The 17720-nt window shown below is 35.5% G+C and overlaps 1 protein-coding gene across 8 annotated transcripts; it reads right to left on the minus strand.

The window, feature by feature from the left end:
• Positions 1-1455: 1455 nt before the first annotated feature.
• On the minus strand, positions 1456-17578 carry LOC139148991 (protein-L-isoaspartate(D-aspartate) O-methyltransferase-like). Of its 8 annotated transcripts, XR_011556051.1 has the most exons (10): positions 17417-17559; positions 13634-13817; positions 10889-10993; positions 10690-10721; positions 10209-10313; positions 9599-9719; positions 9212-9297; positions 5693-5865; positions 3961-4032; positions 1456-1835 (listed from the first exon to the last, which is right to left on the minus strand). XR_011556051.1 is itself a non-coding variant. In XM_070720470.1 (9 exons), exons 2-9 carry the CDS (start codon positions 13764-13766, stop codon positions 1802-1804), a joined length of 789 nt encoding a protein of 262 aa, XP_070576571.1. In that variant the 5' UTR covers positions 13767-13817; positions 17417-17578; the 3' UTR covers positions 1456-1801. The 8 variants fall into 8 exon arrangements, 4 of the variants coding, with proteins under 4 accessions (XP_070576571.1, XP_070576568.1, XP_070576567.1 ...); XR_011556054.1 differs by having other exon boundaries at positions 1456-4859; positions 4904-5865; positions 13634-13824; positions 17417-17567; XR_011556052.1 differs by having other exon boundaries at positions 1456-4859; positions 4904-5865.
• Between the last annotated feature and the right edge of the window lie 142 nt (positions 17579-17720).

Here is a 17720-nt window from a genome sequence, read left to right on the forward strand (position 1 = left end):
ACAGCTATTTCTGAGAAGTAGATATTTTGATCAAAAATGGAAACGGGGCCAAAGTCCCTGAAGCTACTACAGACGTGGATACAAAATTAAGTATTTCCTGACTGTATTAAATTATCTCACTACTGTCATCCTTGGGACCTGTAAACCAAATATGAAAGCTGTCTGACCAGCAGTTTGATAAAACAAGCGACCCAACAGTCGACAGAGCTCGTGCTGTGTTATGTAGAGAATAACTTTTTGTGACACATGTATTGATGAAGAAGATGGATATCTTTGATAGCTCATTTCAGGATGGCCTGACCAAAATGGCAAAATTAGCTGCAAAAATACAAAATAATTTCAATATATTACATTAAGATAAAGCCTAGGAACCTGTATATCAAATATCAAAGCTATCAGATGAGTAACTTTTGAGAAACAAATATTTTGACGAAAAACGGCAAAAATGTACCCAAAAATACAAAAATTGAAGATTTCAACAAATTTCAATATATCACACTAAGACAACCCCTAGAAACCTATATTCCAAATATCAAAGGCATCAGACAAGCAGTGTTTAGAAACACATTTTTTGACCCAAAATGGCAAAAATTGACCAAAAATACAAAATTGCAGATTTCATCATATATTCAATATATCATATTAGTTCATCTGTAGGAACACAATATCAAAGCTGTCAGACAAGCGGTTTGATGAAATAAAGTTTTGACCAAAAGTGACAGAAAAATTCCTTAAATATTCAGATGTGCATATTTCATCACAATTTGAACAAATCTAAATTCGGTATCCCTAGGGACCTGTATACCAAATAACAACACAGTCTGACCAGCAGTTATGAAGAAGATGGTTTTTTACCAGAAACACCTTTTTGGCACTAATTTGCATATTTTCAACAAAATCAAAAAATTAAAAAAAAACAGCTCAAAATCATATTTTTCATCTACACAACAAATATCAAATCAGTAAGTACTGCGGTTCTCAAGATATTTACGTGGACGGACACCTCACAAACGGACGTACATACATACAGACTGACGCCGGACGGATACCCATCCCAATAGCTTCTAGAGACTATAGTCTATAGTAGCTAAAAAAATGGTCAGAAATAAAATTCCAATGCAAAAATAATAAATCACAAATTTTACTGCAGCTACCCCATGATTCTACATGCCAAAAAATTCAGTTATACAAATTTCAAGATGTTTGACTAAAACTTTGATATCATAATTTGCAAATCACCTTAGTTTTGGTATAACGTATTCTTCCAGTTGAACTTTTCTCATCTTCAATCACGGATGCAACAAAAAACATACTCCATTAATTTTTACACAAACATATCAGCCCGTACTAATAATGAACCAAAGTTGTGTTGGGGAGGAGTGGAGGGTATCACACCAAAGTTCTGATGCACTCTACACACAATTACCCATAACAACCAATCAGGACAGTAAGATGTATGATACCTTGCACAATGTGAGCGTTTATTAAGATTCTTTCTAAACCCTCTAAAAGATCAAGTGAATTCCATTGTTAGGAGGATCTAATTCTGCAAGAAAACAGCCCAAATCAGAAAAGTAATACTGCCACAGATGTGTAAAATACATCTTCAGTAATCAAACATATTCAAAATAAAATCCAGCTGTACGGCACTCATACTGCAATGGCGTAAGAACTGGATTCATGTTTGTGTCAATTGACACATTTCCATTCAAGGGAAAGCTACAAAATTCCAAATAATCATAGGAAGGGTCCTAGGTGTAATTAGAATCCTAGCAGTGGCTACATTGTTGCACACGGCACTCTAAAACTCCTCATGAACAGAATCATCATTTGTACTGTTGGCACAAAAAAAAGGTACAAAATTAAGAAACCTCTGATAAATTGAAGTATTTTCAAAAGACTCGATAAATTTACAATTTTTTTTGCTGTGAAAGCTAATCTACTTATTATACAAAAGTCAGTCCTTTAAAAGACTGCACGTCTATTCAGAAAATAACCCAACATCAAGCGTTCATGCAAGTTTTACCAATATACACTTTGATGATGATGATAATATTTATAGTGCAAAGGTTACGCGGCTCTACCAACATGCCAATGTTATCTATGTCTAAATAACAGGGATCTCCAATCACCACTTGGAAATTCCATATCCCCATACCTGTTCCACATCCAATAGCGACTTTTGTTACTCATACGAGATTTTACTTTGACATGCATTATGTCAACCCCTTTCTCAGTTATCACATCAAAGCCAGTATCTATGATAAGTGATGAACACAGAGGGCCTATGCACACTGTAACCTCTGTCACAGAGCATAGCTATCAGTTTGTTGGTATGGTAACAAGGATATCACAGATAATGAATAGCTGTATTCTTAGACAACACCTTTATACGATGGATGGAAATTACATGAGAGCATGTTACACAAATAAGCTGTCAATAAAACAGAGAAATATAAGGAAAGATTTTGTTACACATTTCAACAATTAAACAATAACATTATGAAAGCTTTGCCATTTGGTATTAATTTGTGCGGCGACAATTTACCCCCCTTACGGTGATGGCATCAAGGTGTAAGTCTGGAAGCCACAGAAATTGCGCTTCCAAAAATTTACAGTAGAGATCAGCAAACTATATCCAATTATAACAGAAGTGTAATTAGTGTTTGTACTCTAAAAAACACTCACAAGCAGTGAATGCTCATTCCTGAAGCACAACTGTCTCTGTACCTTAACAATTCATCTTTTAATCAGCAATACAGCAAACAGGTTAGCCACTAGCCGACTTTTACTTTCTTACTCTACGAAACACCATCATGCAAACTATTGAGTCACGAAATGATCGTCATGTATAAAGTGTGTTAGTCACACTTTAGAATCTCTAGGAAGCCTACAATCTGATATCTATTAAGTGCAAAACTCATGACTCGTTGTAAATTGCAAGCAAAAAATGCCAACATTTCAATATTTACAAATGCCTACCATGCACTACCACTCTGATATGTCATCTACAACTATATTCTAATGATAAGAAAGATGACTTTATTAATTACATAGCGTAAGGTATATAACTTCATGAATGACTTTGATTTTTGGACATTCATGAGTAGCTGTAGACAGACAGGCTACAGTAAAGTATCAATACTGACAATAGGAGAGCAATTGGCTGAGGAAAGAACTACGACAGACTGACTCATGAAAACAAAATTATTGCACGACTTGATGGCATATTTCAGATGAGATACAGAAAACCCACAGGTATGAAACAGGATGCAGCATGGAGATGAGATACAGAAAAGTCACAGGTATGAAACAGGATGCAGCATGGAGATGAGATACAGAAAAGTCACAGGTATGAAACAGGATGCAGCATGGCGTAAAATATTAAGATCATGATGAACTTGTTTTCAGATGAAAGAATTTGCTATGAAATGGCAAAGCTGGAAGAGCAGAATTACACGCAAAGACTATGATGACAAACAGACCAGCGAATACTTAACATGTATCTGTCATACTCAACTACTTTTGTTCCTGAAGCTATTAACATAATGTGTTGAACAGGCTGACAATTACCTGGCATATCTCAAGTTGAAAGTGAAGTTCCTAATGATATGGGATGACATCATGCTGATATGACAAAATAGCTTAAAAAGCATGATAGGAATGACTGCACAGGAAACGTACAGAAGAAAACAAACTCGTTTGTGCAGATTGACGGCACACATAAAGTAGGTATATAATTAAACAGATACCATGGCCTTAGTTGTTAGAATGTAACAAGAGGAAATGGTGTTGTAACATAATCCATAGCAGTGATACTACACTGAATACACTACACAATATGTAACCGACAGTAATGATACTATGTATTACTGACACTTGATGCTGGGTTTTTCCTGAACACAGTATGAGATGTGAAGTGGTGACATAACGAGTCCGATACAAGGAACAAGCACTGACCAGTTTCAAACAATCCATTCTTGTTGCTTGGCAACTGGGGCTTCCCACTTCACATCTCACAAAACTTGGCATCTAATAATAGTAAATACGATATACAATTGTAAACATGCTTATAACTCAAGGAATTTTTTCAAAACTTTAAACTCAAAATTTAATTTTTATTTTCCTAAAAATAACAACAGTTTGAAACCAATTCCTTAAGCTATATAGAGACTAACATTCATACAGAGATTTAATTTGAGCATTTCAGACTTATGACATGCTGCTAAGTGTGAAAAGTTAGGATTTGCACATTTGAGAGTGATTAGTTTCCTGTATGTACACAGTGCTCATTCTTGTTGAAGGACAAACGCCAAGAAAAGTAGTCCTGCCTCATAACAATCTTCCATTACCTTCCCAACATGCCATGCTGCCTAAAATCAGTACATTGTATCTATGTCAAACACAGTTTCAAGAAAAGAGTTGTGATCACTGTTTTACATTAAGCTGAGATGCAGACGATAACAGGAACACAAACAGCTGTCTATAATGAATTCTCGGAAGAATTTTGACTACTCTGTATCAATATAAATTCAGGTAATTTTCTGACATTGGTGGGATTTTCCAAAGGTAGGAAAAATGTCCATTTTCCACTTGTACCATCAGGAAGTGGTTGTGGACAGCTGAATTATAGGACAGGGTATTTCACACGGCAAGATCACTTCATCCATAATACAGAGGGGGATGAATGTATACTAATATTTATCTTTTAACGGCATACTTACCTACCACATTTATTTACAGAGACAAAGAAAATCCTACCGCATTCAAATAATTTGTACAATTTTGAAAAAACAAAACAATCCTTTGATCTACAAAGCACATCAACATAGTCAAATATGTACACGTCACATAAAAAGCTCTTTTTGGCATTCATATACAAAACCAAATATGAGCTAAAAACAAATGTGCTGCTTGCAGTCACACACATTCACATACACATTACCAATATGCACAGATACAAGAGTAAGCAGGCAAAAGACAGCACAAAATCAGACTGGCAGATATGTATCACAGTGTTAATTTTCACATGCATTTCAAGCACTTTTTTTTTCAATAGAAATTGGAACGACCAAAACCAAAAGAATGACTAAATCACTGCTAATTTTTTTGCTAAAACCCAAAAATTTGACTTTTTGATAAACTAATAATACTGTGGTCCAAGGAAGTTGGGGAACACTAAAAACTACCACTACCCTACCCTACACTACAAATACAGCCCATCACAGAAAACAATTCACTTTGTTTTCCACTGATTCTGCCAATCAAATTTGAGAACACTGAACACCAAGAATTTAAAATCTGTTATATGAAGTATATCAGATATACAAAAATTATTTTATTAAATACTGTAAAGTAAACACTTTGCAAAGCAAGTTATCTCAGTAAATCAACATTTTTGGTGAAAACGGAAGCATAATAAACCTTATGTACAAGATATGGGACAGTAATTAATGAGGTCAGACTTTTAGCCTCCTGTAAGAAAGAGCACTGTGATTTCAGGACAAAAAAAGCAGTTTGAAATCTGTCGGTTCTTTGAAGGTTTATTGATTTAACTATGCCATTGACATCCTATGATGATTTCAATCTTTTTGTACGCTATGTGAAGCTTATAGCAAGTGACTGGTTTCCTTAATTCATTAGTATTTAAAGTCCGACAATGACTGAAGAAGAAAAAAGTGACTATTTGAACCTTCCAGCCCACTGCTTGTCCTTGCTGGTCAGAGGTACGTAGATAACACCCATGAGATTCTTCTTCTTGATGGTGCCATCAAGCTGCTTGTCATGCTGTTCCAACATTTGACTACCTCCCGCTGGGCCTACAGGAAGAACCAGTCTGCCTCCAGGTTTCAACTGATCCAACAACTGTGATGGAAAAAGTGAAGGAGAGAGAATCATCGAGTGTCAGTGACAAAGACAAAGGTTCAGTAGTACACATGGAATCTAAAACATGGTGAAAATTTGCAAACATCTGCATATGTCAATCATAGCATAGACAGTAGAGGGGGAAGATCTTCCCCCCTCTACTGTCTATGATCATAGGTCCTTTTTAGAAATAACTTATGCTTAGGCCAAAAAAAAAAATATGTGCTGTTCCGATTACATGGTTTTCAAAAATAGGGTAGGTAGGTAGGGAAATTTTTTTTTTTTTCATTTTTTTTTAATTTCTCAATGTGCATTTTGTACGCGTTCAAACACACTACCAGTGAACAATTTCCTCATGAAACACTCAAATTAAATACCAATATATTAAAAAAAATATTCATCAGTAGAATTGAAGTGTGTGGTTTATTAGACTGTCACGGAAATTGATATGGCTGAATTACGATTCTTTGACAGGAAAGTGAACTGTTTATCCACAGGTAAATCCTCAGCTTTTTGCAGTCACTCGCAAGAAAAACACACATACTTTACGTTGAAGTTGTTTGTAGCCTCGTCAACCTGTATATTTGTCTGCTATACTTCCAACCACGGCCCAGCAGCATCACTGGCACATTCAACTCGAATAGAGTACATTTTACATTCAGAAAAACCTGGATGGTGTTCCTCCAAAATTTCTTCGAATGTTTGGTTCTGTTTAACAGAAGACAAAATCGACCTTTCTTCGCCATGATCGCATTTGCGAAACAAAACTGAGTACACGTTAAGTCCATCACGAGTCACCATTTTGTTTGAGACGAGGCCTGCTATAAGTAGGGATACCAGGCCCTTTTTTGTTCTTGGTGAAACTTACTTGAATTGTATGTTTTCTTGAAGATCTTGTCTCAGGATTTAAAAAACTGTTTGAATGATGTTCTATCTTGTCTACTTCCAGGGTTATGATTTTTAAAAAATTAAAATATGCTCAATTTTTTTGACAAATGGTCAAAAAATTTCAACATATGGCTAAGAGTCATTTTGTGGGTATCCCTATGAAAAATATAGTTGTATAATAATATTGATTCCCTAACTAATCTGCTTTAAAATACTTTTTGTGCAATATATTGTAAGAGTACGGTATAAGGAGCGTTTGTTTTCTTTACACAGAGATATGAAAATGCCAAAAATTTTGTGAGACAGAGTTGAAAATTGGACGGCACTGTGTATACTACCAGTCAAAAAGCTATTTTTCGCCATTTTCAAACTACTTTAACTTTAAGAGTTTTTAAGCTAGCTCTGTCAAATTTTGAACACTTTAATATTGAGAGATAATGCAAAAGAATACATGCATTTTAGATTTGTAAAATTACTTTAAGTTTGTATTTGAGATACACTGACAATCAAGGAGAGCCAAAAAATGTTGGACGAAATGTCAGTAAAAATAGCCACTTTTCCCCATTTTCAAACAGCTGTAACTCTCAGAGTTTTTACGCTAGCTGTACCAAATTCTGGACAGTTAAACTTGAGTAATAATAAAAAAGAATAAATATATTTTAGATCTGTAAAATTTCTTAAATGTTACATTTGAGAAATTCTGATATTCAAAAAAACAAAAATCATAGGAATATGAATAAAATAAGTCATTGTTCAACTGATCAACTCACAGTACAGAATAATCCCCCTGGAGCTGTCCTTTTTACACAAGAATATTACTCCCCCCTAAAAAGCTGTCATCTTGTTGTACTCAATTTTCCTTTAGCATTGAAATCTAGAGTCAGGGTTATGATTTTTCCTTTCCTTTCCTTAGATTTTTCATTCTCTCTTCATTTGCCCGTCTTTCAACTTGTCTTGTTTATCAATTCCCGATTCCTGCACTACCCCTGTCTGTCATTTTCCCCAGTTTACGTTAATGCTGTTTAAAAATAAAGGTTGTTTACATCGCATGCTGACTTTATTCCCATACATCATTGAAAGAGTATTCATTTCTGTTGTCAAATATCATTTTGTAAATTTTGTGTAACATCAACAGATGAAAAATGAACACAGTTTAATGTTCGCAAAACTACCAGGGTTAACGTTTGAAAACAGCTGATTGTAGCGTTGGCAGTTAGGGGCTGTTCAACGAAGTACGTACGTACGGCAAATTCACGGTAAATTCCGAACGCACAGACTTTGAAACTACTCAGAACTGACCTTAACCACACAGTTTTTGGTGTACGGGTTTATATTTTAATGATAGAATGACTATAAAAAGTAAAATTGACCAAAATTTTGCTCGATTCACTATCACAAAACACTTCCGGGTTTTCACTTGGCCTGCATAATGTGGCCGCGCTGTGCATGGCGCGGTTCGGAAATGACAACAAGAATGTAAATGAAAGATTACATCAGAAAACGGCCATGAAAATGCTTCAAACTTTCCACAAATTTAATATAACAGTTGCTGTTTGGTATACTAACTCCGATCACTGAAAATTGTCCCTGCATTTTAGCGACAACCTACCTACAAAACGCCGTTTAGGCACTGAACAACATACTGTAACGAGCCATTCCATTCTAACATAGGAAGTAGTGGCCTGAGAAATGTGCGTGCCGCAGTACCGCACGCTGTATGGCGAAAAATAATGTTTGATTTTGAGCGCTAAAATGACACAATTTTTTTTCTTTATTTTCAAAAAATATCCCATGGTAGAACGAGCAGTTGAATTGGAATTTTTTTATCGAAAATTTTATTGAATTAGACCTAATACTTTTTGAGATACAGCAGTTTGAAAACCGGAAACCGTTCAGTGTGCAACAACTGTCAGTGTCATGTCGCAAGTTTTCATATGAGCGTCTGGCATCCCTACTATAAGAATGACGTATTAGTTCTCGCGTGATTCACGCGATTTGTCATAGTTCTCGTGTGATTTCATGCGTTTCACGTTTTTTCATATCGTTATTTTACTTCCGGGTTTACGAGGCTCTAAAAAGTCTAGGGTCGGGGGGTTAAAATTGGGGTAGGTCGGGTTATCGGAACAGCACATATTTTTTTTTTTGGCCTTATATGGCATACATACATTTTCATCCGATACAATTACAATGAAGTACTGTTTCTTGTGATAGTAATTACAGCGGATTTCAACATGAGAATACTTTTCCTGTGGTTCATGAACAGCACATGAGGGTTGTTCCGTGAGGTCACCAGAATTGGATTGATCTTGTCAAATTTTCAGTTGTCTATTATGTCTTGAAAAGGAAACAGATATAACAAACTTAGCCCAGATCCATGAGAGCAAAAGAAATGTACTTACTGCCTGTGGAACTTAACAAACTTAGCCCAGATCCATGAGACCAAAAGAAATGTACTTACTGCCTGTGGAACTGTATCTGCTGCAGCGCCAACATGAATAGCATCATAAGGCCCACCCGGTGCATAACCTTGTCTGCCATCACCAGCTATAAAAATTCAAAACATGTAAAAACTTAGAGAATCAACATAGAGTCCTCATCATATTAATAATGATGCCAGAGGGATGCACAGACAGAACAAAATCATAAAGTCAAACTGACTTTGCCTGCAGGACTACAAAATTACCAGACTGAATCTAAAATTTGCTCAACAGTCCAGGACATAAATAAGGTTACAGTAGTAAGTAGTAGAAATAATCATTTTCATAATAATAACAGTACAAAAGAAATACTGAACAAAAAGACAACTAAAACAGTAATATGACAACTGAAGATGTTTGTCACTTACTGACAAGAGTCAATCTTCCTGAATCTAGAAGTTCTTTGTTAGTGTTCCTGACATTCTGAATGGATCCATCCACCAATTCCTTTATGTGATCTATTCCAACAACTCTGCCTTCCGCTCCAACCTGTTTACAGAAACATGATGTACCAGTTTGTTGTTTTTTTGGAAGAGAATATTTATGAGGATAGTGAAGCAAATCATCATGAAAAATAAAATGAAAACAACAATGGTGAAAAATTATGTAAAATTCTGTGTTCCCATTTGATGTAACTGATTTATCCATCAAGCATCTTGAAAATGTAATGAATTATTGAAGAGGGTGAAGTTGCTTTGAGATGACAGAAGTTTATACAGGAAAATGTCTTAACATTTTAGGGTCTACTATGGGGCAGGAAGGAAAACAATACTTTTCCAGAGCTTTCAATTTCATGATCCTCTTCATCTCTGTCCCCCAAATCGAATATCTTGTTTATGACATCATATCAACACCATATTTGATTCCTCCCCTGTTCTTAGCCACAATGTTAGTGTCCATTCTTAAAACAAACAAATGAGGAGAGTTCTTTCATTGAAATGTCTGAATATTTTGCCAAAAGTAGAGTATATATCTCACCATAAGTGCCATACAGACTGTCAAGTAGCCACTACCGGACCCAACATCTAATGCTCTGTTTCCTTCCTTGAGATGTTCTGACAGCAACTCTAAGGCATGGGCATGCTGCAAAGAAAGATATTCAATGAGAAACACTGGTCGGAATTATCTCCATTATTGATGACAGCAGCTGTCACTCACTGATAAATACTGACAATCAGTATGATGCACATGTTTTTTGTTTCACTAGCATCATCACAAGCACTAGCCTTCTGCTTACCAACATTTTCCACCTGACAGTTTACTGTATTAAATACGCTGCCTTCCACATGCAATACATGGTACCTGTTATATCCTTTAGTGACATATTAAAGTCGTGTGTTTGCAGTTAACTACATCGTTAATCAGTTGGTCTATCTAAAACTCTATCTGCAACAAAGTTTTCAGAATTCATAGGTTTAGAGCTTGAAGAAAAATGCCGATGATCCATCATGTCACTTACCATATGAGGTGCGCTAATTGTAACAGCATATCCTGCACGTAAGAGAGCCAAAAAAAACTTAAATTAACAATGTATTCAAAATTGCATATGCACAATACATTTCTGTTATCACTGTGGCACTTGCAGGTTGTTCAAAAATTAAATTTCATAGCATCAACAACATTACCAGCTGTTTATTCAGAACATTGAAACTACTCACCAATACTTTGTGGGGAATCCATATATGGATTATGTTTAGAATAACTTCCCCTGTCAACAGACATCATGGCGTCATACACCCGAGAACTTTTAATGATACCATTTTCTATAAGGAAAATAAAAATTAAGGGAATGTTTAGATGATGGGCAAAGTTTTTCCTACAAGGGTTGTAGCCAGATGTAATTTGCCAATATGCTCAATATGTAAGTTCTAACTACTTCTGTGACTACCTACTCCAAGAACTCTCACAATGAACATGACAGTTTTTTAAGATTATTCAAGATGTTCACTTAATAGTAACTGTATGTTGGAACAACTAAATGAATCTCACTTATCAGCCTCTGTATCCTCTCTTATCGGCCTCTGTATCAGATCTTGGGAAGGTGTTGAATTATGGTTCCTCTTACTACAACATTTGTACCTATGCTGAAGACACTGAACCTCAGTCACAATGCTGGTAATTTCTCTATCCTAACACAAACTTGAACAATGCACTTAATAATGTACTATTGATACAGAATTTTCAATGATAGGTTTTATTGGTAAACATGTAGGAAGGAAGGCCTTAGGGTAGAATGTGCCTGGGAGACAGATTTTTGGACTTTCACTTCTTTTCAGTACCTTTCTGGTATACCACTTGTGGTGGTTCATTTTAAAGCTCTTGGTGTAAGAAAAATTTTTACCATCTTAGTTTTTTCAAAAATCGAAAATTTTATTTTTATTCTATAGAGTCAACATAGGATGGCAGCCATATTGAATTTAAAATATCGGTAAATGTTTGGTAATGTGTTTTTCTAATACCAAATTTTGCACAGTAACCCTTGATTTTTGTTCTTGATTTGGTAAGAGAATGGTTTAAAGTTTCATGGAGGAAAGTTTAGCAAAACTTAAATCTTTCACTTTTGATGCCCTTACTACTTCCATTTTTATAGCAGACATGGAAAAAATGAAAACTGTGCCATCTAACTCTTACTCTTTCAGCACTGTTAGTGAATTTAGGAATTTCATGAATACCTTCTATTAGTCCTACATCCAAATATTGCAATAAGTAAATTTTCTTGAGCCACAATAAACATTCTGGCTCAATACTCACATCAAATAGCCTTAGAGGGCATACAAATATAGGAAGGGAGTGTTTTGTATCCTGTTCATTGTCAGAAAGACTTGGTGACAAGCCATTTTCCAGAAATCACTGAACAGAAGTACAGGAATACTGAAAAACGTGTCTATCAAAAGTCTCTTATGCCCTTTGTGTTTGTTTGAACATAGACCCTCGAGAAAATTTTAACAAGACCCTCGAGAAAATTCTCGAGGGTCTTTGTGTTGAAGTAGCATCATAGCCAGTCACTCTTTCTCCTCTCTGTTGTCTGTGCTCAATTCTTCGCTATACTGCCAAGATGGTGATGTAGGCACAACTGAATTCCATTGGATTTTACAAAGCATTCTTTATGAAAACTATAATTTTTCATAAGTAAACAATGCAGGTAGACATACTGCTATCTCACCAAGGCTTGTCTATTGATAATATGCTTATATTAAAAAGTTACTTGCTCATATTAAAAGTTAAAAGGCCAGTAAGGCTAACTTTTGATGATATTTTTCACTTTTTTTGTTTTTAATATCAACCATACTTTCTTGTTCTACTCCCCAAAGCATATATGCATACACAGTACTTAGCACGTTAACTCAGCCCATACATGTGTAAACTGTATTGTTATTGTTGACAGGTGAAGTCAAATATAAACAATAACAGTGCATTTTTACACATACTTGGTATGGTAATGTCGTAGGCAGTTTTGTCAGTAAAATTCATGTTTACGTACATATGCTTTTAGGGGCTTTTGAATGTTAAAATCTTCATTGCTGGCAAAATGCAACATATGGGACATGTTATACCTCACTAGTTTTAACCAACTTGACCTGACGGTGACATATGAAATTGGTAGGATAAGGATAAGTTCTAACTCTCTCTTCTCAAAACAAAATCTACTTGTGAATCATAACATTACATTATACAAGCAGAAATAGACCGCATATTGAACCGAACAGCTGGTTCTTTTTCTGTATACCTTGAGAAAACCTTGAAGTAGTACTTGACGAAATACGTGCACTGAGTAAATAAATCACTTATTTGATGCCCCGCCCACTTTTTGTACAGTTGACCCCTTTTCACTATGCAGTCGAGCAGTTCTACACAATATAGGAAGTAGTGATCATGAATATCTACTACTTTGGGAACCTAAGGAACGATATGTGACCATTCCACTTATTTCGCAGAAAAAATCCATGCAATGAAAATTTCTCAGCAACTGACGAAATACTTGATGGCAACAGGGGGAAATGTGGAATTTATAACTTCAAAATATGGGCCACGGATCCAAAGTACGATGATGCAAGTTACTATGCAGAGTTTGCGTGCTTTCACTGAAGAATAGCGCAGTGGTAAATATATCACGCAAAATTAGCGCAATCCTGTCGCACCCATTTCGTTCTCACAGAAATAACCCTACAAATTGGTGACAGAAGTCTGACGAGAGTGCATCATATATACGTCGATGCTAAACGAAAGGCTAACTTACGAAGTTACACTCCGAAAACAGCGATATAAGAAATCAGAATTATGTCACCGTTTGCATATTGGCAAATGAGATGACCGAATAATATAATCCTGCGGTATCAGGATGGTGTCCCGTTCCTGTCGATGCTATCTCTACGGACATGAATCAACAAACTTGTACAACTTACGTCTCAGTCTGTTGATTAACTCATCATGATTCGTACCAGAAGACCTCCACGCCATTGCTGAAAATGGCGCCCCCATAGACACTGTCAACAAAGCCACGGAGACTGCGCACAAACGTCGTCCTACGGGATTCATCGATTCTTGAGCGTGTATAATTCAGCTGGTTGAGGTTCGATTACGTCTCCACTATTCGCTCAAGGAATAACACAGAAGACAAAATATTAAGCAACTACTTTGTATATTTTAAAGAAATTACAAGTAGATATTTATGAAGTCTAATTTTACAATGTGTCACCATCGCTCACCCCCACACTTCTGAATGTTTCAGTCCTGAAGATCCAGCCCAGGAATCAGGTTCAGAGGTCGTGGATCACGGAAGTAAATTTACTTCAGATGGCGCATGCAGTTGTTGACAGTGAAACAAATACTTTGTCACACGGAATGCACTTACACGCATTTCAAATTTTATTGAATGATTAATAAAATAATATGTGTTATCTGTGCACTGTGTGACATTCTATATCAACTAATATGCACGGGTTTTTTTACAAATGTTACACACCTGATTTCATTCCCTGAATGGGTAGATTTTTTCAAAGGGATTTATCACAGGCTGGTGATACAGAGAGATTATTAAACACTCTCAGAGAGCTGTCACAATGCAATTCCTCTACCTTTAAAGACTTGTAAACATCATCTAAGGAAACCAGTGATATCATCAGAAATTCAATGCTGGCTTTAAAGTTCCATAAAGTTGTATCTTAATTTGGCTATCTTTTTCAGAACTTTTGTTTTGTGCAGGTTTCCCTACATTTTTTGCATGGAATCCCTAAACTGTAATTTAATGCCAAGTATTTAGCATATCAACACAACCTATATGAGTATATAATCTCCATTGTTATTGTTGAAAATTGTTTTCAGGTCTGGACTAGAATTCTTTTGTAAACAATAAACAATAATCACTACACACATACAAGCTGTGTTGACTCAAAATTTCAGCATGACAAACGGATTAGGGTCAGGCATGTTAGTTGATATACAGAAACAGAATACTGAAAAACTTGCCACAAGTTACAGCTTACGTCCCTCTAAGTAACTAAAGTGTTGGTGTCTGATCATAGTGGGGAGCCAGAAAAATCCTAAATATATTTCTTTAAATCTTCAAATTAGTCGATCTGGCAATTGTTGAACCCCTTTTATGTCAAACTCAACATATATGTCAGCATGTTCTTATTGTTCTTTTATACAGCTTATGCTGATAGTCCCTCTCATTATAATGCATTTATACCCATAGTTATCAAAATCTTCACACTGACACCGTTCACATGATTTAATGTTACAGTGAAATTCATGTAAGTTTTTTACTATGATGATATGACACTGACAAACAAACGTGAAACACTTAGCTCACTTGTTTTATCTGTTACTGCTGAATATATGTTGATAAAAAAAACCGGATGTCATGAAAGAAAGATACTACAGTAACATGATTTCTTCCCTCCAAATTCTTTTACTTCCATTTTCAAATTTGCAAAGAGAAATTGTGAGTCAAGTTTCTGGGCAGCTCTTCTAAAGGAACGAACATGATTAAGTGCAGGGTAGAGGGGGTAAAAGTATGTGACTTTAATATACTTCACCACTGGGGCTAGATTTTGGTAGTCTGTCACAAGCCAAACTGGGAGCAATGAAAATTGAGCATTGGTATATGTGATGTCATAGTGAATTTCATGAAATCAAGACTGTTCAATGAGTCCTTAATTCTCATGGACCCAAAACTAAGCAATCTCATCTTCAGCAATACATGGAGTATGAGGGAAGACCCTTAAAGGAAATTCAAAAATCTTTGTATTTGTAAAACTCTGATAACATTTAAACCTTCACATTTTACTTATGAATCATTCATCAATCACTTACTATTGATTGTAGTAGAATCAAATGAAACTGCTGCTTGTCAGGTTATGGAGTATAATTTCAAATGTCTCACGAGAAAAGCACAAATTAAAGAACTGGAGTCTTTACATTATGCTTTGAATTTTTTTGAAAAAGTCAGGTGAATGTTTCAACATTTAAAATTTTAGACAATGGTGTACTACCGGTATATCTTAACAAACAATAAATTCTATGATGCAGTCATAGTGACTAGGTATTTGATATCATAACTTTATCAGGGAAATTTCCTGGTTTGTTAAAAAAGCCGAAAATTCCTTGAACCATTTTTTTAATGCAGGGCAACACTAATTAAGATATCCATAACTCAAATTTCATTCACCAAAATAATCATCGATCAGACTGCCTGATGATTGCTGGGATATGTGAAACTTGCAAAATTTATTAAATGTTTCCCAGCCTTGTTTCCAATGTAAGTTCTGGTCATAGAACCTAGTTCTAGTATCTATGTTCTGATGCAAGTTAATAAATATATGACTCTCCCCGCACAATTTCCAACATTAGTTTCACAAGATTGCTGATGCTTGATAATTTTGATGATTCATAGTCTGAAATTAGTATGACGTAATTTTTGTATGATTTGTTAGATGGAGGTATATTGGGTACCCAGCCAACAAATTGTTACAAGTTAATAGTTTTCTTAACTTTCTAAGGTCTAATAAAGATCTGTGATGTAGCTCGCCAGTTCAAAGATAATCTATGTAGTTAAAGTTAACTGCACAGACATACGATAGTGTCTAGCCACAGGGCCCTCAATCTCCTATGATGGTGATGTTGATGATTAATATTTAAAAAATGAAACATAAAAATATATTTAAACTCAGTAAATTTGTTGTTGTTGTTATTATTGTTGTTGATAGTATGAGCTGCAAAATTCAATACAGCCTAATTATATACATGTATAATTAGGCTGTTTTGGATTTTGCAGCGCATACTTTCTTTCCTACAAATACTATAAACAACAACAATAATTATAACAACAACAACAAATTTACTGAGTCCAAATATATTTTTATTTTTCTTCATTTTTTAAATATTTAATCATCATCATCATCATCATCATCATCATCATCATCATTGGTGATCAACGGCCCTGTGGTCTACCTTCTACTGTCTATGGACCATAGTATATTAAGTTAGAATGCACCTCGGGGACAGATATTTTGACTTTCAAACATTTCCAAATTTTTTCTGATCTACCACTTGTGGGGGCTCATTTTGAAGCACTTGGAGTAAGGAAAACTTTTGCTGTCTTAGTGTTTTGAAATCAAACTATTTATTTTTCTCTATTATTTGCTGCTGGAAGGGCAGCCATTTTTGAATTTCAAATATCTGTAAATCCCGGGTAATTTGTTTTTTATACTACCCAAATTTGCATGGTGACCCTCGATTTTTATTCTTAATTTTGAATGAGAATAGTTGAAAAATTCCTTGAGGAAAATTTGATCAAAAGTTTACATGAAGTCTGTCAATTTCGAGGCGCATACTACCTTAAGCCATGCCATCATCACCACATAAACAAATATGACCCCCCCTGGAATAGTATCTCGTTAATATTGCCGCAGTTTCTGAGATACAACACTCTCAAACCTACAATCACTGAATTTCTCTGATCAAATGAACATAAAACCAATGTCAAAACTAGAATATATACCAATTACGCAGTGACGTTGCGTTGTAGTCTGTAATTTGTAAACTCCACTGCGCGCCACATGAAGCTTCCCCACTCATCGAAGAGTGCTTCAATCCAGGCCACTTGCACTTTCCACTTAACAACTTCAAATTTCGTGAAACGAAACATCGTCATTGAAATCGAACACACAAAAATGGATACAAACCTCGAAATTAGGAAAAGAAAAACTGCAATTTCCGAACGGTCTTCACCGTAGTGGAAGAGGGCGACCTCATAATCTAAGCTAGTACCAGCTGTTCGGTGCTACCAGCTTTGTTTTCTTTGGTGCAAATCAAGTGGACAGACATGGGGCTTTCATATAACCTTTGACCTTCAGGTTAAAACCATTTCTTCAGAATGGGGTATTCTCGGACATTGCCGAAACGAAATTTCTCAAATAACAACCATTAGGCTTTTTGTATACCCAAGGGAGATTACCTAAATTTAACTCAATGTACACATCTTATATT

This window comes from Ptychodera flava, chromosome 14 (assembly GCF_041260155.1).
Source record: "Ptychodera flava strain L36383 chromosome 14, AS_Pfla_20210202, whole genome shotgun sequence".
Classification (NCBI taxonomy): domain Eukaryota; kingdom Metazoa; phylum Hemichordata; class Enteropneusta; family Ptychoderidae; genus Ptychodera; species Ptychodera flava.

Excerpts from the sequence above, each read along its gene's own strand:
- LOC139148991 (XM_070720470.1), bottom strand. The coding sequence starts at position 13,766 with ATGAATCCCGTAGGACGACGTTTGTGCGCAGTCTCCGTGGCTTTGTTG. Across the intron at positions 10,994-13,633 it reads GTTAATCAACAGACTGAGAC|AAAATGGTATCATTAAAAGT; the intron begins GTAAGTTGTACA and ends TTTTCCTTATAG. Across the intron at positions 10,722-10,888 it reads GGATTCCCCACAAAGTATTG|GATATGCTGTTACAATTAGC; the intron begins GTGAGTAGTTTC and ends TCTTACGTGCAG.